The 24310-nt window shown below is 38.2% G+C and overlaps 2 protein-coding genes across 5 annotated transcripts in view; one reads left to right on the plus strand and one right to left on the minus strand.

The window, feature by feature from the left end:
• The window catches only part of CDC40 (cell division cycle 40), a 51895-nt gene extending 50174 nt beyond the window's left edge, over window positions 1-1721 (minus strand). The window contains exons 1-2 of the mRNA XM_077902762.1: window positions 1505-1721; window positions 1059-1317 (exon numbers count right to left, since the gene is read on the minus strand). Coding sequence (XP_077758888.1) covers window positions 1059-1317; window positions 1505-1686 — 441 coding nt within the window. The 5' untranslated portion in view covers window positions 1687-1721. The remainder of the gene's footprint in view (window positions 1-1058; window positions 1318-1504) is intronic.
• Window positions 1722-2066: 345 nt separating this feature from the next.
• WASF1 (WASP family member 1) overlaps window positions 2067-24310 on the plus strand; it is a 63746-nt gene continuing 41502 nt past the window's right edge. Inside the window, exon 1 of one of the 4 annotated variants that reach the window (XM_077902782.1) lies at window positions 2067-2274. The gene's annotated coding sequence lies outside the window, so the exon portion shown is untranslated. Of the gene's footprint in view, window positions 2275-2435; window positions 2543-24310 lie in introns of those variants that run through there. The other 3 variants (XM_077902779.1, XM_077902780.1, XM_077902781.1) reach the window with 3 other exon arrangements.

Consider the following 24310-nt stretch of genomic DNA (forward strand, 5'->3'; position numbering starts at 1 on the left):
CCAATCTGTAATCACTTTATTTGCTCACGTGTTAAAGGCTGCCTCTTCCACTATGCATCGAGATGGCAAAGGTGCCTGGCTCACTGGCCTCTGTGTCTTCAGCCCCTGGAAGAGTCCCTGGCAAATAACATGTCTCCAGCAAACAATTAAGTGAACTCGTACAGCCCGGTTTCTCCCTCTATCACTTTCCCCACCTGGGACCCAGCACGGCCTTTCCTCGCTGTGTTACTATACGTCTGAGTACAAAAATACACATAGGGGATCCCTGAGTGGCTCAGCGGTTCAGTGCCTGCCTTCGGCCCAGGGCGTGACCCTGGAGACACGGGATCGAGTCCCACGCCAGGCTCCCTGCATGGAGCCTGCTTCTCCCTCTGTCTCTCTCTCTCTCTCTCTCTGTGTCTCTCTCTCTATATATATGTATATCATGAATAAATAAATAAATAAAATCTTTAAAAAACATATACATAGACGTACCTACACACATACCTATAATCACAAGGGGGTAAACTGACATTTATGGCACTTTCAGTAGACGCTACAATCGTTATCATTTCACTTAATTTTTGCACAACGCTCTCGGAGAGAGAACGCACTTCTAAACGTAGCCCCGCCGGCCGGGTGATGGAACAGCGGAGGTTTGCAGGACTTGCCCAAGTTCACAGACGTGGCGGAGCTGCCATCAGAATCCAGCTCTGACCTCAGCAACAAAGCCGCGCCAGCGCGCACCTCGACGGGAGGCTAGTTTGGGAAGTTCCGATTCACACCTGCGCCACCCAGGCCACGTCCTGGTCACAATAAATTCAACGTTCACGCCCCCCCCTCACCCCCCCCCTCACCCCTCACCCCTCACCCCTCGCTCGGTGGCGGCCGGAGAGCGGAGGGCAACTTCCGAGCCCCGGCTCCCCCCCGAGGACCACGCCGGCAGGAGGAAGAGGAGAGATCCGAGCGCGGGCGACTTCTACCTCAGCCCCGCGGAGGAGGCAACGCGGGGCCTGACGATGGCCGCGGCAGAAGCGGGCAAGTCCCGCACGCACTGCCTCAGGGGCCCCAGAGCTTACCTTAACTGCCACCTCCGGAGCCGAGTCCACCGCCACTGCCAGAGAGGGCTTGGTCGAAGCCGACTTCGTCAGGTGCATGAGCGAGTCGGCGGCTGGCAGGCAACACCGCCCGCCCTCACTGTCCGAGTCCGATTCGGACCCTGAGCCCGAGCCGTAGGACGCAGCCAGAGCTGCAATCGCAGCCGACATGACGGCGACAGACCCTCTGCGGAGACCAGGCCCGGGCGGAAGAAGCGGCTTCCAGGTCCTGACAGATGACCTGACGGATTATACACACACACACACACACACGTTATTTTACTTCCTTCGCTAACAACTCACTTACGGCATTTTAAGATGTACACAACGTGGTATTCGAAGACGCACAAGAGGGCTGAGAACACGGAAGCGCTTATCTAGGAAAATTAAAGGAAAAATTCTAGTCCCTAAAAACTTCCAGGACCTACGTGGCCAGACGAAAGACTACGAGTCCCGAAGTGCCTCGAGGCAGCCAGGTCCTACACTCCCGGCGGGCAGCGCGGCGGGAAGTTGGCAGAGGCGCAGTGGGAAGTGTAGTTCGGAGGGAGGGGCGGGGCGGGGCCAAGTGGGCGGGCCTCTCCGCGGCCCCGCCCCCGGACGGAGGGTTCATTCAATTGGCTCTCCTCTTCCCTCACTCCCGGGCCGAGCGCTGTTCTCTCCATCCCCTTCCCCCAAATTGAGGATCGGGCAGTACCATAGAGCCTCGGGAAATGGGGGGGGAAGCCGTCTTCCTGCCCTGCGCCGGCTGAGGGGGCGGAGGCCGAGTTCTCCACCGCGGCGGCACCCGGGCGCTGGGAGCTGAAGAGGACAGTGAGGAGCTTGAGTTGGAAGCCCTTGAGTGGTGGAGAATAGGTCCTGATGGGAGGGACGGGAGATTAGGTGTCGAGGTCCCGCGGTCGCCCCCCCCGCCCTCCCCCGCTGCAGGCGCGGATCGCCGCGCCCGGTTGTGGAGCGTCGCGCGCGGGGAGGGGGCGGGTGGGGGGCGGCGGCGGCGGCGGCGGCTCGCGGCGTTGTTCGCTCGCGCGTCGAGCACACGGTGGGTCCGGCGGCGCGGCGGCGTTCCCGGGAGCCCGGAGCCCGTTCCGCTCCGGAGCCCGTCGCTCCTGGAGGCTCTGAGGTGGAGTCGCGGCGGCCGAGGGGGGACCGAAGCATGAAGACGGGGTAAGGCAGAAGCCCCCCCGCCCCCCATGATTTCACGGTGAGCGCGAGTCTCTCAGGAATTGTGTTTCGGGGGCGGGCGCTGCCGCGGGAGGAACTCCTCCTCACCGGCCGGAACGCGCGGAGGTGTGTGTGTGGCGCTCCCGCCCGGTAAAGGTGACGGGGATGGGCGCGCCGCCCCCGCCCCCCCCCCCCCCCGGCCGCGGGTTTCCGGAGCTCCGGCCGCCCACCCGCCAGCCGCGCCGGGGGCTGAGGGAGACGCCGAGGGAGACGCCGAGGGAGACGGCGGCCGCCCGAGGCCGCCCGAGGTGGGGACACTGCAGGGGTCACCTGGGCTGCCGGGCACCCCCTGCGGCCCCGGGGGTGGGGCGGGGGCGGGGGCGGGGAGCCCCGGCTCGCGCGACGTGCGGGAGGCTCCGCGCAGCCGGCCGGTGCGTTTGCGTGTGGGCGCCGCGCGTCTTTCTGTCACGGACCGAGAGGTAAGGCGACGCCCCGGGGCCGCCCGCCCCTCCGCCCCGACGTCGGCCCGACTCGCCCATTGTGCCGCCCGGATCATTATTCAACTCTGCAGCATCCATCCATTGCACCTTTTTCTTCCCATTTCTGTTTTCCCCTGGCTACAGCGTGCCCCCTAGCTTCGGTGTGCTCCGACGCCGCCGCCCGCAGGCGCTCGCCGGGGGATGCGCGCGGAAGGAGGACGCGACCGAAAGCGCATCCCATCCCGGCCCGAACCTTTACAGCCTGGCGCCGATTAATCCAGCCGATTAATTGATCTAGCTAACCCCCGGCTAGCGAGACGCTCGAATAGGACCCGGTCTCATCCCGCCGCCCCCCCCCCCCCCACCCCGTTTCCGCAGGAGGGGAGCCTCGGCTCACAATTTAACGTCGTCTTCGGTGGTGGATCCGCGGACCCGTTAAGTCCTGTTTCTCGTGCGGTAACTGATGTGTGGGTCCTCCGCCCCGTCTCCTGTGCCCACCCTCAGTGTGCGCGGGGGGCAACTTCCATCTAAGGGCTGGTAGTACTATCGCATAATTAGAAACGCAGGCTTGCCTCTGCTCCCAGGAGCGGTTTCTCCCCGCCCCCCCCCCCCCCCAGGTGCTTGACTTTGTGTTAGCAAAGTATTTTTTATTTTACGGCGAGTGTTGGAAGAAAGGACTATGATCTACAGTCTTCTGGAGTCTTGAATGAGAAAAGTTTTGGTGTTTGGTTGTTTTTCAGTAATAGAATATTTTATTGCTGATCCTAGCCTTCAGTTGAATGAAAGGAAGCCTTTCATATTGAAGGTGGGGGTTTTTCAACTGCCAATAATGAGCATTTGCTAATTCCTCTAATTTTATTTTATTTTCATTTATTCAGTTCTTTGCAATATCATGTATTTAACATGACTTGCTGTTAGGATATTTTCTGTCTCTGTCTCTCTCTCTCTCTCTCTTTTTTTTTTTTTTTTTTCTAACTTCTCTCTCCAAGGATGGGCAGGCTCCAGTTTTGCACCATCTACCTGAAAGATGGAATATGTTTCTGAAAATGGAAGGAACAACTGTTGGTTACGTGATTATGATGTTAAAAACTGTCTACCTCTCCTTCCTTAAAAATAAATGATTCACTACCAAAAATAAGTGTTTTTGTTGTTGTTGTTTGTTTTTGTTTTTTGTTTGTTCTTTTGGTAAGCCTCCCCTTCCAGCTTCTCTTGTTTAAGCTTGTTGCCATAACCCTCTGGATAAAACAGAATTGCACATAGGCATCGCAGAGGCAGTTGTTTTAAGATACAGTAATTGTTTTATGGCATTTGGAAGTGGCGCACATATAATATAACTTGATAGCGTAGTATCAGGTGATTGGTTAGGAAATGACCTTGCAATTTACAAAATGGACACCTCTGTGCCTTAGTTTCCTTATGTGTAAATGGAGAAAATACTCATTTATGTCACTGAGGAGTACGCATAAATTCAATATAGATGTTTTCATAATGCTTTTAAGGAAAATTTAGGTATTTTAACTGATGGATGATGAAAATATTTCAGAGTTAAGTACAAGGATGTCATTAGGATATTCCGTGGCATTTTAGAATGGCTGATTTACATTGAATTTTGCTTGGGAAATCATGGCTCTATATTGAAAAAGGTTTCTCATCAAGAGTTTCTATTAATTGCAAATTTAATGGGCATTATAGTTGATATCTATTTATAGTTATAACTATAGATGTAGTTTATATCAATGAAAAAAAGTTATATGGCTTGGTAATAAACAAGTAGAATCTTGAATTAAGTTAAAAAAAAACAGAAATTGAAATATTTGCACATGACATGGCCCAAAATACATAGTTGTGGTCATTTGTAAGGTATGATATGAAGTTTTATTATTCAAGTTTGTAAATAATCACATTCAGATGCAGTGTATTTATATTGTATCATACTATATTTAATTATACATTTTGCTTCATTTTCAGAATAGTTTAAGGTATCTATTTCCAAGTGTTTGCTTTTCAGTATCACAGAGATGGTAATAGTAGCTTTTGATTTCCTTACTGGAGTATTATTAACTCAGTTAATTTTCATAGCAAAAGCTACTGTTAAGATATTAGGGCTTTTTACCAAAGCCATATTTTTGGTTACTTTGTGGGGAAGCCTCATATAGATAAGTTTATACAAATGTCTTTAGAATTACCATTGTGTAGTTTCTGTTTTTGAAAATGAATTTAATTGGATTTTTAATGTTTTATCAAATGACCAACTTTAAATTCAACTGTCATTATCCCTTGGGTAAATACAGTTAAAGGGGGTGGGGGTGACTGAGGGGGGCACTTGACGGGATGAGCACTGGGTGTTATTCTGTATGGTGGCAAATTGAACACCAATAAAAAATAAATTTATTATTAAAAAAAATACAGTTAAAGGTTTTTCTAAGCTCTTTGAGGACAGGAACTAACCTGAGTCTTATTGTCATAAATCCAAAGTTGCTAGCATAGTGTTTAGCAAATAGTAGGGGCTTATTTTCATTGTTGTTGTTGTTGTTAGACAAATAAAATGAATGGGTGGAGAATACCCATTGATTTAATAGACTAAATAGAAAATTTTAAAAACAGATTTGTCAAACACACTGTAATTCATGAAACATAGCTTTATCTCAGGAGAAAAGAGAAAATGTTTTAGAGGTTTTTTGAACTTTATTTACCTGTTCAGATAGAATTCCTTACCTGTGCATTTTTTGAAAGAGTACAAAATACCTATATACTATAATGTGGGTTGTCAACCTTTCATTTATAAAATTATTAGTTTTACTTCTTTTAGGTCACTTCATTAAAAATATGCATTAAAGTTTTTTTGTTGTTTTTTCTAAATTAGATAAGTTTAAAAATGTTTTTGATTCTTTTTTACTTATATCAGCTTTCCAATGAAATAATATTAAAAAGATGTATATAAGTTATATCCTGTGCTAAATGTGCCTGACTACCAAATTTTAGAAATAAATGACACCTGAGGTAAAGCTTTTTATAAAATGAAGAATCTTGTATTTTTAATTTATCACATTCAGTTTATAATATTGAGTCTTTGTGTATTGCTGGTTCCTAATTTAGCATGAGATCTATATTTTAAAACTTGTAAAATGGTTTAGAACTTGGAACTTTCTCGAAAACAATATGCTTGGTGGTTAGATTTGCAGACAGCCCACCAAATTTAACCCATAATGTACCTAAATTATAAGATTTATAATACCAACTGTATTAATAGTAATTAGGATAAATATATTGAAAATACTTACACTATGTACAACAATTTTTCTTTGGGAAAATCCATTCAGAATTTTCCTTGAAATGCCAGGAATACACTTCTCTTGTGTTAGATATGACATTTTTAGGAATTGTTCTCTAACACCCACTGGTTATGAAGGGGAGGATCTTCCTCAGTTCAGTGATCCTTACATTATATGGGGCAAGAGGTGAGAGAATGAGAGAAATTGGAGCGAGGGTCTTCTGTGTGATGTTTGACAAGTCATTTTACTTTCCACTTTTCAGGGTCTTTGGTTTTCTCAACTGTAAAATGAGAAGGTTGAAGTAGATCATCTCTGAGTTTCCTTTCAGTTATAAGTAAAATTCAAAGACATTTATTTATTTTTTTTAATTAATTATTTTACATATACATAGAGATAGGCTGTCAGTTGAGCAGGGAGCCCAATGCAAGGCTCGATTCCAGGACACTGGGATCATGACCTGAGCTGAAGGCAAATGCTTATTAACCCATTGAACCACCCAGGCGCCCCTCAAAGGCATTTTTTTCTGATAGTTCATTTTTCCTTTCTAATGTTACTGCTTATGTACCTCCTCTCAGATAATTTCTCTCCTCTGAATCTACCTCTGAAAAGATTATAGTCTTAATCTTTTTCTCACATGCTTACTCTTGGAAGCAAGAGTTTTTAGGGTTTTTAAAGGAGTTCTTTGTAATGTTTGTCATTTCGTCTGCTTTTATTTTTATTCTTTTTTTGTTTTTTAACTCCTAGTACCACCAAGAAACAAAATTAAGATGATTTGCTTTGTTAAGTTTTTTACTGACAGCTTTTGAATAAAGTCAAGTTAGATTTTATTTATTCTTTGGAGAAAAATCATATCCAGTGAATCTCCAGAGAAATTTTTTTATAAGGAAAATATTGGAACTAAAGTTTTGGAGTGGGTTTATGAAAGTAAAGTGATGGAATATGGCTTGGGAATAGGGTTGTCACATACGTATGGGATATCCTGCATTTTTATTTGTTAAATCTGGCAGTCTTACATTGAGTGCTCTGGAACTTTGGGCATGGCAGGAGGGTTGGAGGCAGAATGAGAGAGTGAGTTCATGGATTCCTTGAGAACAGAGACAGTTTTATTGTTGTTTTGGTTGATTGTTTTGTTTTGCTTCATTTTTGTGTTTCCAAAACTTGTTCTATAAGTTAAATGGATAGTGAATACAGTTAGTACAGAAGAGCAGGTAAGTAATTCTCTTAGGTGGAAAGATCAGGATGCTCTGAGAAAAAGGGTCATGAAATGCAGCTATGTTGGTCATACACATTGGAGTATTTTAATTAACTTATCTGGAGGTTAATAATATTCAAAAACAATAGGTAACGTGTTTTTCTTAATGATAAAAAATAACATTACATGCTTGCTATATATACAAATCACTCTATAGCTACCATTATATCATTTTATTTAATTGGTATCATAGTCCCATTAGAATTTAATGGAAGAAGAGAAGTAACTGAAATAAACAAGTTTATTCTTCTCAGCAGAAGCACAGCTTCTCTGAGAATCACTTTCTCTTCCTTTTCCTCAGTAAGTTACTGCGGAACTTGATAACAGTAATTCTGCTAGCCTGCTACCCTTCCCCTCATCTGTAATTGGTCAGTCTAGTGGTAGTTACCACTCATCCTATGCTAAACCAATTATTAGCACATAATTATCGAAGGCCAGCTGGGTGCCAGAAGTCTACAATGGAGAGCAAAACAGAGGTCTCAATTCTCTTGGAATTCACAGTATAGTAAGAGAGACAGTTACTGAATAAATACACGTATCTGTAATCAGGAATTGCGGTGAATGCTATAAAGGAAAAAATAGGGAACCTAATTTACCTTGGGAGTCAGGGAAGGTTCTTTGAGGAAATATTAGTGGAAGTTAGCTATGTAAAAAAGGAGAATGCAAGGGGTACGTGCGTTAAGCAATCTTGAGGTGGGAGAGAGCTTGGTAGGTTCAACTAAGAACTAAGAAAAGGGCAAAGTAAATAAAACTCAACTATATAGTGAGCAAGGGGGATTGTGGCCTAACGTGATAAGATTGTAAAGATAAATGGGCGAGACATGTAAGGTCCACATACGTCGTGTTTCAACTAGGGTTGTGGATTTTATTTTCAGTGTATTGGGGAAAGCCTTGTAGGGTTTTAATCAGGTTAACAAGTGGACCAGATCTGTCTTTTTAAAAGATCGCTCTGGGAGATTCAGTCACAATTCTGCCCATGTCTGGTGTTTGTTGGTGCAGTTCTATACTTCTGCACTAAGCCGGGAGGACACTTAAGAGCTTTTCCTGAATCCTAAGTACCCAGAGGTTTGACTGCTTTGTTTTTGCTCTAGTGGCTGAAACTGTAAGATCTTCAAACCCAGAAACTGGTATTGTTTCTTGTCATGTGAACTAGATAAACAGGGGCATTTGGAAGAAAGAACGAGAAGCTGATACACAGTCTTGGCTGTGTTCACCTGTCTTTGTCCATGGTCCTGAGATTGGGTTAAATACCACTCCTTAAACTACTGGTTCTAATGGAATTCTGAGGGAGGCAGAGGTTGGGTGTAGTTGATTGATACCTGTTAGGTGATGATGACAGCAATGCTTTATTTTGGGTATGATTTGCAATGGTATGGCTTTTTGCCATTTTTTTCTCTTAAGTAACAGTTACTCAGGTCTACTCTAATAAATTAATGTTTCTATACTGACTTAACTCATTTGAAGAGAAAAAGAAAAATCTTGCATGTCAGGGCATAGATTAACTTACTTGATTTTTCTACCAAAAGTATGAAGTCTGTCATTTTTTTCACATTATGCTACAAAAGTAAGTTTTTTTTGTTTGTTTTCCACTCTTTAATAACACTCTGTTGTCTTAAATGTGTATATATTTTTTTGAGGAAGGATAAATTTTGTAATGTGCTAGAAATGATGTTGGAACATTGTGGAAAGGTTAAGGAAAAAAGGAACAGGAGAAGCATTTTATATTTTAGTTGAGGATGAAGACTAGCACTTATTTACTCTAAAAACCAAAGTAAATGCTTTGTGTGATGACATATCATAATATATGGCTAGAAACTTACCAATTTTGTTGATATTTTCAAAGAATCTTGTGGTTTCATTTGTTTTCTTTGTTGATTTTTTGTTTTCAATTTTGTTGATTTTTCTGCTTGCTTTTAGGTTTATATGCTATTCTTTCTATAGTTTCTAAGATGGAACCTGAGAGGGATGCCAGGGTGGCTTAGGGGTTGAACATCTGTCTGCCTTTGGCTCAGGGCGTGGTCTCGGTCCTCTTACTGAGTCCCACGTCGGTCTCCCTGCGAGGAGCCTGCTTTTCCCTCTGCCTCTCTCTGTGTATTGCTCATGAATAAATAAATAAAATCTTTTTTAAAAAAAAGATGGAACCTGAGATTATTGATTTTAGATCTTTCTTCTTTCCTACTGTATGCATTCAGTGCTATCAATTTCCCTCTAAGTACAACTTTTGATGGATTCCACACATTTTGATAAGTAGTATTTTCATTTTCACTTATTTCAAAATATTTTAAAATTTCTCTTGAGACTTCTTTGACTAATGTGTTATTTGGAAGTGTGGTGTTTAATCTCCAGATATTTTGGGATTTTCTAGCTGTTGCTTTCTATTTTAATTCCATTGTGGTCTGAAAGCATACATTGTATGATGTCTATTCTTTAAATTTTGGAGGGTATGTTTTATGATCCAAAGTGTGATCTGTCTTGGTGAATGGTCTATATGAACTTGAGAAGAATGTGGTTTCTGCTGTTGTTGGGTGAAGTACTATATAAATGTCAATTAGATCCAGTTGATTGATGGTGTTGTTCTGTTCAGCCTTGTCCTTACTAATTTTCTGCCTGTTGGATATGTCAGTTACTTATAGAGGGGTGTTGAAGTCTTTATAATAGTGAATTCATCTATTTCTCCTTAGAGTTCTATCAGATTTTGTCTCACATATTTTGGTGCTCTGTTGCTGGGTGTATATACATTAAGGATTGTTATGTCTTTTTGAAGAATTTACCCCTTTATATTATGAATGCCATTCTTTATCACTGAAAAATTCCCCAGCTCAGAAGTCTGCTTTCTCTAAAATTAATATAGCTACTCCCTCTTTCTTTTGATTAGTGTTAGCATGTCTCTATCCCTTTACTTTTCATCTCTCTGTATCTGTATATTTACAGTAGTATCTTGTAGATAACACATAGTTGGGTTTTTTAAATCCACTCTGAAATTCTCTTCTAATTGGTATATTTGAATCATTCACACTTATGGTTATTGATATAATTGGATTAATAGCTATCATATTTGTAACTTTTTTATTCTCTACAGTTATTCTTTGTTTCTTTTTTTCCCTCTTTCTCAGCCTTCTCTGGCTTTAATTGTGCATTTTATATGGTTCCATTTTCTCTCCGCTCTTAGAGTACCAATTATACTTACTTTTTTTTTTTTTTTTCAATTACACTTTTTAAATGTTTTTTAGTGGTGGTCCTAGAGTATGCTGCTTAATATAAATAACACATTGCCAGCTAACAGGTGTTGAGATTTTTTTATATGGAGAATTCCCAGTTTCTCTCTTCCATCCCTTATAACATTGCTGCCATACATTTTACATATCCATATGCTAGAATCACCTGGAACTTTGTGGCTATTAGCCCTTTAAACAAACAATTATGTTAGATTCAGGAATTTAAAAAATGAAGATTTTGTCTCCCCTTCATTTATTCATTCTCTGTGGTTCTTTATTTATGTAGATTGTAGTTTCTAAGCTATGTCATTTTCCTTTTCTCTAGAGAACTTTTTTCTTGCAAGGCAGGTCTACTGGTGACAAATTCTCTCAGTTTTTATTTGGCTGAGAAAGTCTTTATTTCTTTCCATTTTTGGAAGGTAATTTCTCTAATGACAAAATTTTAGGTTGGTGTTTTTTTTTTTCAACACTTGAAATATTTCATTCCACTGTCTTGTTTGAATGGTTATGGATGAGAAGTCCAACATAATTTTTATCGTTGTTCCTCTATAGGTAAAGTGTTTTGTTTCGTTCTTTCCTGATTCCTTTCAATGTTTTTCTCTTTGTTTTTATTTTTTTTTTGCAGTTTGTATGTACTTAGGTATAGATATTTTGGTATTTGTCTTTGCTTGATATTTTCTGAGCTTCATGGATTTATGGTTTGGCTTCTGTCATTAATTTTGGAAAATTCTCAGGTATTATTACTTCAAACATTTCCTCTACTCTTTTTTTTTCTTTTCTAGTATTTCTTACATATCTGTTGCACTTTCTTTAATTGTCCATAGTTTTTGAATAGTCTTTTTTTTATTCTCTTTTCTCTTTGCATTTTAGTTGGGGAAGTTTCTATTGATACTTCTTTGAGCTCATTGATTCTTTCCTTAGCTGTGTCCAGCTTACAATTATCCTGTCAAAGGCATTCTTCATTTCTGTTACAGTTTTTTTTTTTTTCTGATTTCTAATGTTTCTTTTTGATGGGTTCATAGAATTTCCCTCTCTCTGTTTATATTCCATTTGTTTATGTTGTTTACTTTTTTCCATTAGAGCCCTTGCCATGGTAATCATAGTTATTGTAAATTTCCAGTTTGATCGTTTCAAATCCGCTGTATCCAGATTTGGTTCTGCAGCTTTGTCATTGCTGAAAATGCTTTTATTTCTTTTAGCATGCCTTATAGTTTTTTGTTGAGAGCCACACATGATATGCAGGATAATAATAGAAACTGAAGAAGGTAAGTCTTTTGTATGAGGTTTTATATTTCCCTAACTGGGACACAGGCTGTGTTTATTGTTTGATCTTGCTGTAGGTATCAGAGATTTCAATTTCCTATAGTGTTCTTGTTTTTGTTTCCCTTCCTGTCTTCTGGTTTCCCTAGAAATACCTTTTTAAATAGTCTGAACCTTGTAGTTTTTTTTATTCTTAGCTATAATCTTATTGTTGTATAGAGGCCCTGTTGATATGGTGGTAAGGTGTGGGAAGTGGGGAAATAGTCTATAATCCTATGTCAGCTTTTTTTTTTAAGACTTTACTTTTAAGTAATCTCTATACCCAACTTGGGGCTCAGATTTACAACCCCAAGATCAAGACTAGCGTGAGACTAGGCTGCCTAGGACAATGTTTTGAAAGAAGATATTATGATTTATTGATAATTCTGAGAAAGGGGGCAGAGTTGATTCAGAGGAAGATAGCTTAGCAACAAGTACACCTTGAAACTTAAAGACTAAATTGATGAAATAATATGTTGATAGGGAATATCGTTCAACTTAGGTTAGAATACATTAGGTTTTATGAAGATAAAGACTGAGAAAAATAAGCAAAGCTGTTTTTAATTAGTTCTGCAACTGGGCAGGCATTCAGTATATTCCTAAAACTCTTGATAATCAGATAGAATTTAGATATTTCACTTACTTCAATATTATTCTCCAAACAACTTAGCAATTTTTGAGGTAACAGTTTTTAGTGACTTGACACTCAAAAGTGATCCATGGACCAGTAGCATCAGCATCATATGAGAACTTGTTAGAAGTGAAGAATATTAGGTATACCCCTTACCTGCTGAATCAGAAATACTGAGTCAGTTTAACAAGATCCCTGGGTGACTGGCATATGCATTAATGTTTGAGAATCTCTGACTTACTGTGCTTTAAATTTTGCAATAGAGAAAGACCATTGTCAAGGTTTTCAGTTATTTTTATGGCTTATGGTTTAAAGAGAGAAGTGCATACTGGCTTAAGTGTAACTTTAGCAGTATTGACAAAATTGTGCTAACTAATGGGATACGCTAATCTATTTTAAAAATCTTATATACTCGGGGCACCTGGGTGGCTCATTTGGTTAGATGTCTGCCTTTGTCTCAGGTCATGATCTCAGGGTCATTGGATGAAGCCCCAATTTGGTCTCCCTGCTCAGCAGAGAGTCTACTTCTACTCCCTCTGCCCTTTCCTCCTACCACTATACACACTGGCACGCTCTCTGTCCCTCTCAAATCTTTAAAAAATAAAAATGAAATAAAATCTTATATGCAAATCTGATGATTTATAGGTCAAAATTGAAATTTAAAAAATTTGGTTAATTTTTTGTTGGTTAATTTTTAAACTTGTAAAATGTGGTAATGTCTACATCTACACTGAGAATTGAGATATTCAATTTACATGTTTTTTCCAAAAAATATAGCTTCTCCCTTTAAAAGTAAAATTTGTATTTTAATTACTTTATACAGGAATAGTCCTGAAAGTATTATACAGTTCTCTGTTTCCTTAAAAAAAGTATATGGATTGTGATATAGCTTTTTCTTAATGACAAAGATACCCCTGTCATCTACTGAAGCCTTATATGTATAGGTGCTTTTGGGTTAAACTGATTAATTAACTCATTATGAAAACTTACTGTTATTGTAGTTTGTTGTAATTCAAAGATGTTGGTTATTAGGGAACATAGGATTATTTATCCATATAATAATTTATCCTACCTTGCTGGCCTATATTATTGTGTTTGATACTTTAATTTTTTTTTTAAGATTTTATTTATTTGAGATACAGAGGAAGAGCATGAATGGGAGGAGGCCAGAGGAAGAGGGAGAATCAGACTCCCTGCTGAGCACAGGGCTCCATACAGGGCTCCAAGTGGGGCTCAATCCAGGACTCTGAGATCATGACCTGAGCCACCCAGGCACCCCTGAACTTTCTTAGTATTTCTATCAATATTACATGCCTACTTCTAGCTGCTTCCCCTTCTAAATTGTTGGCTTCTGATCTACTACATTCTAGGAAACCAAATGAGATTATATATCATAGGAAGGTCTTGGCCTCTCCATTAATTAATTAATTAATTAATATTTATTCAGCAGTTGTTAAGTGCCATGTTCTGCTAAGTGTTGAGTATTCCAGTAGAGAACAAAATCCTTGCTCATATGTGGCTTAAATTCTTGTGGGGGAGATAGGGAGTAAGCAAATAGCAATGCAACAAAATGATAGATGGCAATAAGTGCAATGAAAAAAATAAAGCAGGGCATAGATATAGAAAGTATAGGAGGAGCAACTATGTTAAATAAATAGGGTTGTTAAAATGAGGGGAGCAGAGACCTGAATGAAGTAAAGTGAGATATAATAGTTTTTAAAAGAAGAATACAAAAATTTAAGCACTGGGCCTTCCTCTTTATGTAGAATCTCTAGGTATTTACTTAAGGTATACATTTTAAGTATACCTCAAAACCTGCGGTTTTGATTTTGTTGTATAACATGGGAACCAAAAGTATGATTACCATCACACCATCTAAGAATTTTTATGCTAACTTCTGGGTTGAAAGGCAGGCTGAAAGATGGAGTTTAGATGATAAAATGTTGGAACTTTTGGAATGTTGAAAGGTTTAAAGGACCATTATAATACAGTAATCTACATTAGAATTGCTCTAGAGGGGATCCCTAGGTGGCTCAGTGGTTTGGCACCTGCCTGCCTTTGGCCCAGGGCATAATCCTGGAGTCCAGGGATCAAGTCCCACATCCGGCTCCCTGCATGGAGCCTGCTTCTCCCTCTGCCTCTGTCTCTGCCCCTCTCTCTCTCTGTGTCTCTCATGAATAAAAAAAAAAAAAAAAAAAGAATTGCTCTAGAAAATTTAGGACATAGATTGATTTAAAATAACCCTGTAACAGATGTGTGCTGTAAACAGTCATCTGAAGAAACAGAATGGCTTCGCCCTTTGGCCCTACTGCTTCTGACTTAATAGTGACACCAGTAATAACAGTACCATTTTTTGAGCCATTGTTATATGGTTGGCCCTGTACTAAGCATATGTGATACAATCTTCACAACCATCCTACAAAAAGGTACAATCTAAGCTAATTTTTAGGAGATACAAACTAAGCTTTAAGCATAGATTGCTGCAGAATCTTTCAATACTAGCCAAAATTGAATTGTCTGTTCTCCTAATGCTTATTCATGACTCAAGCTTTCTCTGGATGTAAGGGAAAAATGGAATTATTTTTACTTATTTGTTAGGCAGCAAAACTGGAGGTATGTGTTGGAGATTGGTTCCAGAGTTCAAGCCATGCAGAGAGTAAAAATAGTGTACCAAATTAGTGTGTCATCAAAGGAATTAAATGAAAATGACTATATCATATTCCTTTGATGAGCTTGCAGTTATTTTGCTGGTAATTCACACACAATCAAAAGATCAGCAAACTGATTAGTAAGGAGTTCAGTACTTTGCTTTAATTTAAAGGTGTTCTCAAGTTCTTTTTTTTTTTTTTTTTTAAATTTTTATTTATTTGTGATAGTCACAGAGAGAGAGAGAGAATGAGGCAGAGACACAGGCAGAGGGAGAAGCAGGCTCCATGCACCGGGAGCCCGACGTGGGATTCGATCCCGGGTCTCCAGGATCGCGCCCTGGGCCAAAGGCAGGCGCCAAACCACTGCACCACCCAGGGATCCCTGTTCTCAAGTTCTAAGTATAATGTGCTGCTGTTACTGGAAATAGAAAAGTCCAAAGAATGAGTAAACTTTCTTTTTGGAGAGTCATGGAAAATGAATTTAATCTTGGATGTATTGAATTTGGGTTAAATGCTTGTGTTGTCTGGCAGACTGATAGCTCAGGGTTAAATATTTACAGGGATGTTGGGGTTGTTTGTAGAAGTAATTTTGAGGTGATAGTTCAAGACTTAAAAATAGATGGATTTATGGAGAAGAGAAAGAGTGAGGTATAACAAAACTGTTGACTAAGACTTAATATTTGCAAGGTTAAGAATTAAAAGGAGAACCAGAAGAGGAATGCTGAAGGTATGGTCAAAAAGGATATAATATGTTGTATTCTGATAGGACTGTTCTTTTGGGACCACAGGAGGTAAGATCTTGTGGTCTGGAGTCCTTTTCCTTTGAAAAGGAGTCTGAAATGGTAGTGAAGTAGGAGGGGAAGCAAAGCCAAAAGGATGTTGATGGTTTTGAAAATAGAGGAGAATGAAAGGATTGCAAGGACTCTAGAAGGACACAAATTTTATGATGAATTGAAGGGGTAAGATAGAATATTTAAATCAGAAAGAAACATTTCAGAAATGAAGGTCTTTGAGGTAGAACTGTATAAGAATCTGTATGTAGACACTTCATGTATTTAGTAGAAGGGAACGTGCTAACTCAATCCTCAGGTTTGGAAGTACTAACAGTGGAGCCCTCAAGAGAAGTGGGGTACACTTTGAAAAGCCTTGCTCTAATCTACATGCTCCTAATACATGATTTGGGGCTGGCCAGCAATACATGCCACATCATCTGAGGTGGAAATCTTGGAGGGAGGAAAGGAGTCATGGACTACTAGTGAGTGCTCAATTATAAATGTATTCTTGCTTGCAAAAATAAATCTATTTCATTGTGATAGAGGCAGCCAACATCCATGTACCTAATATCTAATAGATCAGTGTTAGTAACATAAAAATCATCATTTTCATTGTCAGTCTAGTCATGGAAATAAATGAAATTAAGCATGTGTCTCTACCGATTGGTCTATAAAGGATTTAGTTTCATTAATTAGCATTAAAAAGAAAATGTAAATTTCTTTTTTGTAATGTTATACTAAATACAGAAAGATGACATTAATGACCTGTCGTCAGTTGAACATGAATTTTAATATATATTCCTTGTAGTGGGGATGGATTTATGATTCTCCAAGTAATTTTAAATTCATTAAATTCACTCATTTAAAGTCTTACTGTTATGTGAGAGGTCATGCTAGGAGCAAGAACTGCTGGTTAGAATAGTATTTATTGTAATATCCTTGTGGAGTCTTTTGTAGGGTAAAATGAGATGATTGTTGTAAAAGGGCCTTTGAAACAAGTCTGTATTAATATAGGATGTTACTGTTATGTTATAGGCCCACAGGACTATGACTATAGATAAGGCCATGATTGACTTTTTAATGGAAATATTTAATGCGGTATTTAAATGTTTCTAATGTAATAAATGACTAGACTAAATACTAAGTATTTGTTTTGGTACTGATTAATTTGACTTTATTTTAAATTTTAAAGTAACTCCCTCTATCAGTCGTATTGAAGTGAAACTAAAGAAAGATGGTGAAGATTTATTGAAAATTAAGTCACTTATTTTACTTAGTTTTTTTGTTTCTATTTGAATCTGTTTTTCATCTGCAACTGCATCCCCAAATAATGGTAGAATTACCTATAATTGGTTCTATTTGATGATGACAGTAAAGCATATAAATACAAATTAAATATAGATGTATCTCACTTTACGAAAATTTAATCTGAAATTACTAATGGGATAAGTGTAAATAAAAACAAGAAAAAAGGTCCAGGACTAAGTACTGCCTGAAGTACTCTAAGATTTAGATATACAGAAGATGAGAAGTTAGTAGGAGAAAAGCTAGGAACTTGAGATCTCCTGAAAGCCAGATTAAAAACATGTTTTCAAGGAGTGTCGGATGTAGTTAAGAGGTTGAGTGAGAAGAGGACTGAGAATTAGCTTTTCTGGGTAGAGTAGATAACTGACCATGGTGAGAGGGCTTGGTACCGTGCTGGGAATGAAAACCTGCATGGGACAAATTTAAGTAAGAATTGGAGGAGAGAATCTGAGAACTCATTCAAGAAATATTGCCATAAAGGAGCGCAGAGAAATGGGGAGGAGAGTTAGAGTTGCTGGAAGGAGAAGTGGGACCAAGAGAGGTTTGTTTTTGTTTTTGATTTTTTTTTTTTTTTAAGAAGGGTGAAATTATAGCATGTCTCTTATGCTGATGGCAGTGATCCAGTAGAGGGAAAAACAGTGATGCAGAAGAAGGAGAGGATAATTAATCTCTACCATTAGGATTTGGGAATGGTCTGGAACTTTGCCAGCATGCAAAGTGGTTTCTATGAAAAACTATATGACTTTGATATTGGCAAATTACAAATTTCTAATAAACCAACTCATTTTCTGTTTTATAGTTGTGGATTATTTTTAGTGATGGGATGGGAATTGTTAAAGTTGCACACTTAACCAGTTTTCCATGGTGATTACAGTATTTATTTTCAAGCCAATAGGACTGTTGCATGTGAACAGAGGATGGTAAAGCTCACTGATCTACCTGAACCTGTCTGAATTTGCACTGTTTTAAATCATTAGTCTTTGAGTATCTGCTAGCATATTTCAAGAAAATTTTTTGAAAAACCATATCCTCTCATATTGAAGACGATGTCTAATATTACAATTAAGTTTAAATAGTCCATTTTTTGTTTATGGGTAGTAGAAAAGCACTTTATGAGTATTGACTATATTGGAATAATGAATCTGTTTCATTAAATGGATTTTTGATAGCTTTATTGAAATATAATTGACCTGCAATAAATTACACAGCTGGATAAGTTTTGACTTATGGATGCTTTCTTGAAACCATCATGACAAGAATTATCTTGTCTAATGAATCCCCCCAGATTTCCTAGTCTTCCTTTATATTTCTGTCCTCCCTCTCCCTACCTCTTCCACCAACCTTACCAACCCCACCAACCCCAACTTCCACCCTAGGCAACCACTAATCTACTTTTTGTCACTATAGATTAGTTTGTACTTTCTAGAACTTTATATGAATGGTATTATATAGTATATACTCTTTGTTTGGCTCCTTTCATTCAGCATAATGATTTTAAAATTGACTCATGTTGTTTCATCCATAATTAGTTCATTTTATTACTGAATGTTATTTTATTGTATATGAACACTCTCCCAGTAGATAACAATTTGTTATTCATTCATCTGTTGATGGACATTTGGGTTTTCAGGTTTTGGCTATTAGAAATACAGCTGCTGTGACCATGTAAAAGTCATTGTTTGGACATATGCTTTCATTTTTCCTGAGTAAATACATAGAAGTGGAATGGCTGAGCCATATAGTAGGCATTTGTTTATCTTTATAAGAAAGTGCCAAAGTGTTTTTCAAAGTGATTGTGCCATTTAATATTTATTTTATTTTTTTTTAGATTTTATTTATTTATTTGAGAGAGAGAACGAGCATCAGTTGGGGAGAGGGGCAGAGAGAGGGAGCAGCAGACTTCCTGCTGAGCACAGAGCCTGATGCCAGCTGATCTCAGGACCCTGGGATCATGACCTGAGCCAGCCAGTCAGAGGCTTAACCAACTGAGCCACCCAAGCTCCCCAGTTAATGCCATTTTATATTTCTACAAGCCATGTATGAGTTCGGTTGCTCTATATCATTACCATTGTGATTTTAGCCATTTGAATAGGTTGTATCTCATTATGGCTTAAATTTGTATTTCCCTGATGACTAATGATCTTGATCATCTTTTCATATGCCATTTGTCTATTTTCTTTGGTAAAGTATCTGTTCAAGTCTTTGGCTATTTATGTATTGGTTTTTTTGTTTTCTAATTGGATTTGCCACATTTTTTATTCTAGATAAATGTGCTTCATCAGATGGGTGATTTGCAAATATTTTCTCTTAACCCATGGATTGTTTTTTTTTGTTCTCTTAACGATATCTTTCAAAGAGCAGAAGTTCTTGATTTTAATGGATTCCAGTTTACTAGTTTTTCATTTTATGAATTTGTTTTTTTCTAAGAATTATCACTTTATATTCTACATTTAGGTCTATGACCCATTTTTATTTGGTGTGATGTAAAGAACAAGGTTTTTTTTTTTTTTAATGTGAAAAATTAATCGACCATATATATGTGGGATTATTTTTATAATAAGTATAGAAGTCCAGTAGTATAAATCCTTAACTAGTATTTTCCATTTTCAGTGGACTATATAAATTATTTTTTTCTTCTTGAATGAGCTTTAGTAGTTATGTCTTTCGAGGAATTTGTTCATTTCACTGAAGAAGTTGAATTTATTAGGATAAGTTGCTTATAATATTCCCTATTCTTTTTATTAATTGTCTCTTTATTTATTTAAGTAACTCTATACCCAGTGTGGGGCTTGAACTCATGACCCTGAGATCAAGAGTTGCATGTTCTTCCAACTGAGCCAGTCAGGTGCCCCTCCCTGACTATTCTTTATTATCTGTTACTCATTCTGGATATTGGCAATTTGTATCTTTGTTTTTCCTTCCCTGATCAGTCTGGCTAATGGTTTATCAGTTTTATTGATGTTCTCAAGGAACCAGCTTGTGGTTTCCTTTTTTTTCCCCTCCATTATTTTTGTTTCTGTTCCATTGATTTCTATTCTTGTCTTTATTATTTCCTCTCTTTGCTTACTTTTAGGTTAATTTGCTCTGTTTTTTTTCTAGTTTCTTGAGATGAATGTACTTGAGGCCATTCATTTGAGACTTTATAGACATTTTAATGCTATAAATTCCCCTCTATACACTGCTTTAGCTCCTAACTTCACATTTTGATATATTGTTTCCATTTTCAGTTAGTTCAAAATAACTTGTAATTTTTCTTTTAATTCTTCTTTGACTCGGGATTATTTAGAAATATGTTTTCTAGTTTCCAGATATTTTTCTATTTTCCAGGTATCCTGATTTCTAATTAGACTGGTTAGAAAACACACTTTGTAGGACTTGAATCCTTAAAAATTATGCTTATGCATTTATAGCACAGAATATGGTCTTTCTTAGTAAATGTTACTTGTACACTTAAAAAAATATGTCTCTGCTGTTTTTAAATAGAACATTCTATAAAACTTAATGAGGTTGAGGGTACCTGGGTGGCTTAGTTGGTTAAACATCTTCCTTCTGCTCAGGTCATGATCCTGGAGTCCTAGAATAGAGCTGCCTTGAGCTCCCTGCTCAGTGGGGAGTCTGCTTCTGCCTCTCCCTCTAACCCTCCACCCCCTCCCACCTGCTTGTGCTCTTTTTCTTGTGTGCACTCTCTCAGATAAATAAATTAAAAATACAAAAAAAAAATTCAGTTAGATCAAGTTGATTGATGGTATTCTTCAGCCTTTGTGTTCTTATTTTCTGTCTACTTGCCCTATCAATTATTGAAAGAGATGTTGAAAATTCTGACTATAGCTGTGCACTTTCTATTTTTTTCTTAAAGTTCTGTTTTTGCTTTACTTTAAAGCTTTTTATTTTTATTATTTTTTAAAGATTTTATTTACTTGAGAGAGAGCAAGCAGAGAGAGACCAGCAGACTCCATGCTGAGTGCAGAGCGGGATGTGGGGCTTGATCCCACCTTCCTAAGACCACGACTGAGGCCATCACCAGCACCAAACCAAGTCAGATGCTTACTGAATGGACTGAGCCACCAAAGCACCCCCAAAGCTATTTATTAGAAGTTGCATAAACATTTTAGATTCTTGTGTTTTTGGTGAATTAATTTTTATTATTATGAATGATCCTCTTTATCTCTAGTAATATTCTTTGCCTTTTTGTCTGATATTAATACAGTTACCCTAAAAAAATAATACAGTTGCCCTTTTTTTTTATTCATTAGAGTTAGCATATGTCTTCTTCCATTGTTTTACTTTTAACCTGTATGTGTCTACATATTTAAAGCAGATTTCTTAAAAAAAAAAAAAAAAAAACAGATTTCTTTTAGGCAGCATATGGATGGGCCTTGCTTTTTTTAATCCAGTCTCACAGTCCCTGCCTCTTTATTGGCATGTTCAGATCATTTATGGCTAATGTGATTATTGATATGGTAAAGTTTAAATCTACCATTTTGCTATTTGTTTTCTTGCTGTCTTGACTATTCATCAATCCTATTTATCTCCCTGTTATCTTTTAGATTGAGTAGTTTTGGGCTTTTTTTTTTTTTTTTTTTTTTTGGTACTAATCTCATTTTGTCTCCTTTGTTGGCATAATAGTTATAACTCCTTGTGATATTTTAGTGTTTATTTTATAGTTTATAGTATTCATCTTTAACTTGTCATAGTTTATTTTCAGGTGGAATGGTGAGCTTTTTACAAATTAATTTAAGCTTTCAGATTAACAGTATGTCATTTTGAGCTCATATTCCTTTAGAGTTTGAGGTCAAATCTACCTGATTCAAACCCTAGCCATGCTACTTAAGTCACTGTAGGATTGCTTACACTTTTTATGCCTTAATCTTCTCGTCTATAAAGTCGAGTTAAACTTTCTCATACTCTTCTGTGCAATAGAAAACATTTAAAATAGTATCTCACATGCAGAACTATAACTGATAGCTACTTTTATTAAAAGTCATGTTGATGAAAATGTCTTAATTTTTGTCATCTTGACATCATTCTACTTCTCAGCCACCTTAGTTAAAATACTTATGACTTCTTTACATTAGTCACTGGCCTGCTCCTCTTCCTTTTTCAATTTGAATCAATCCTCCTGCCAAGTTAAATCTTTCTCTAGTGTAACACCAGTCATATCATGTCATTTCTCTGTTCAAACTATTTCTACCCAACTACTCACTTTCTCCAGGATGAAGGACAAACTCTTCATCCTGACAAGCAACAAAGCCCATTGTATCTGTCCTTCAACTTTCTTTAAGTACTCTTAATTTTAGTCAATATAATTCAGTCAAACTTCGATTCTCTTTCTAGTATGTACTGTATGAGTGACCCTTGGACAACACAGGTTTGAACTGCACAAGTCCACTTACATATGTATTTTTTTTACAGTAGAATACTGTAAATGTATTTTCTAATTTTTAAACATTTTTCTCTAGCTTACTATATTATAAAAATATAGTATATAATACATATATAATATATGTTAATCGACTATATTATCTGGTCAGTAATAGACTATTAGTGGTAAGTTTGGGGTAGTCAAAAGTTACACGTGGATTCTCAACAGTGCAGGAGTCAGCACCCCTAAACCATGCACTTTTCAAGGGAAGTTTCCTGTTGCTGAATTTGTTGTTGCTGCTTTGCATATCTGAAAACTTTTGGGAACAACTATGTCTGAAAATTACCTTTTGTAAGGTTTACCTGTGTTCACCTGTCACAGTCCATTGCACCTTTGAAGGCTCTCATCAAATGCTATCTGTTTCATGAAGTTTTTAATGGTTGTGGTCTCTCCATTCATTATGTTTCTGTAGTTATCCTGTGCTTTTCTTATATCACTCCTCTTATGCTACCTTGGATTATCGGTAATTCCTTATCTGTAATTCTGAAGTCCAAAAGACTCTGAAGGCTGAGAGTACTTTTTTTTAACTCTTCTGGTGGCTATGGTGTGCAGAATATTGGACCCTCAAAGATGTCCATGTCCTAATCCCTGGAACCTGTGACTTTGTTGCCTTACATGGCAAAAGAGACTTTGCAGAGGTGATTAAATTAAGGATCTTAAAATGGGGAGATGAGCCTGGATTGTTGAGACAGGCTCAATATAATCACAAGGGTCTATATGAAGGAAAGAGAGTCAGGGAAGGAGATAGGATGGCAGAAGCACAGGTCAATGTGATAAGATAACTGATTCTGAAGAGGAAAGAAGGCCAGGAGCGAAGGAACCCTGACAGCCTTTAGAAATTGGAAAAGGCAAAGAACAGAGTCTCTCAGATTTTCTAGAAAGAACCCAGCCCTGCAGACATCTTGGCTTTGGCTTAGGGAGATGTTTGACTTCCAAAATTGTAAGATAATAAATTTGTATTGTGTAAGCCACTAAGTTTGTGGTAATTTGTTATAGCAGCAGTTGGAAACATACTGTGATAAAATCTTATTTGAACTAATGTGAGGCTATATGTAGTCATCATTTATACCAGTTGATATAAATATGTGTACATTTTACTATATAAATAATAAAGTTTGATCATACGGTAGGGACTTAGACCTTGCTAAGTGGTTATTTAATATGAGCATATATATTGTATTACCTTTCTAAAATTTGAGAAATTTTAAATTCTGAAACACATTCATCCCTAAGGGTTTCAAAAAAAGGGTCTGTGGATCTAGAGTCATTTACACTAACTAATGTCTCTTTCCCCACTGCAAGATTATGAGCTATGTGAGGGTAGAAATTGAGACTTATTGCTCATCTCTTTGTCCTCAGCTTAATGATTTACAGGTAACAGCTTGAAAGAATATTATGAATTGACTCAAGTTTTTGTGTACACTAAAAAAATATACACTATATATCTCTTCCCCTAAAAGTACCTGTGAACTGCCCAGATCATCTCAGATCCTAGTAAGGGAGGTAAGACATATATTGGCTCATGATGCGGTACCATAATATAAGTGACATACAAATAGTATAAGGAATGAAATAATCTGTGGAAGTTTCACCAAAGAGGTGACATTTATCTGTAACAGTGACTATCATTTAGATAGCACCTAAGGTACTAGGCTGTTAATGTGTAATATTATTATTATTTTAGTTGAAGTAGAATTGACACACCATGTTACATTAGTTTCAGATGAACAACATAGAGATTCAGCAACTCTGTATGTTATGCTTACTGCAAATATAGCCA

The sequence above is a fragment of the Canis aureus genome, chromosome 7, assembly GCF_053574225.1.
Source record: "Canis aureus isolate CA01 chromosome 7, VMU_Caureus_v.1.0, whole genome shotgun sequence".
Lineage (NCBI taxonomy): Eukaryota > Metazoa > Chordata > Mammalia > Carnivora > Canidae > Canis > Canis aureus.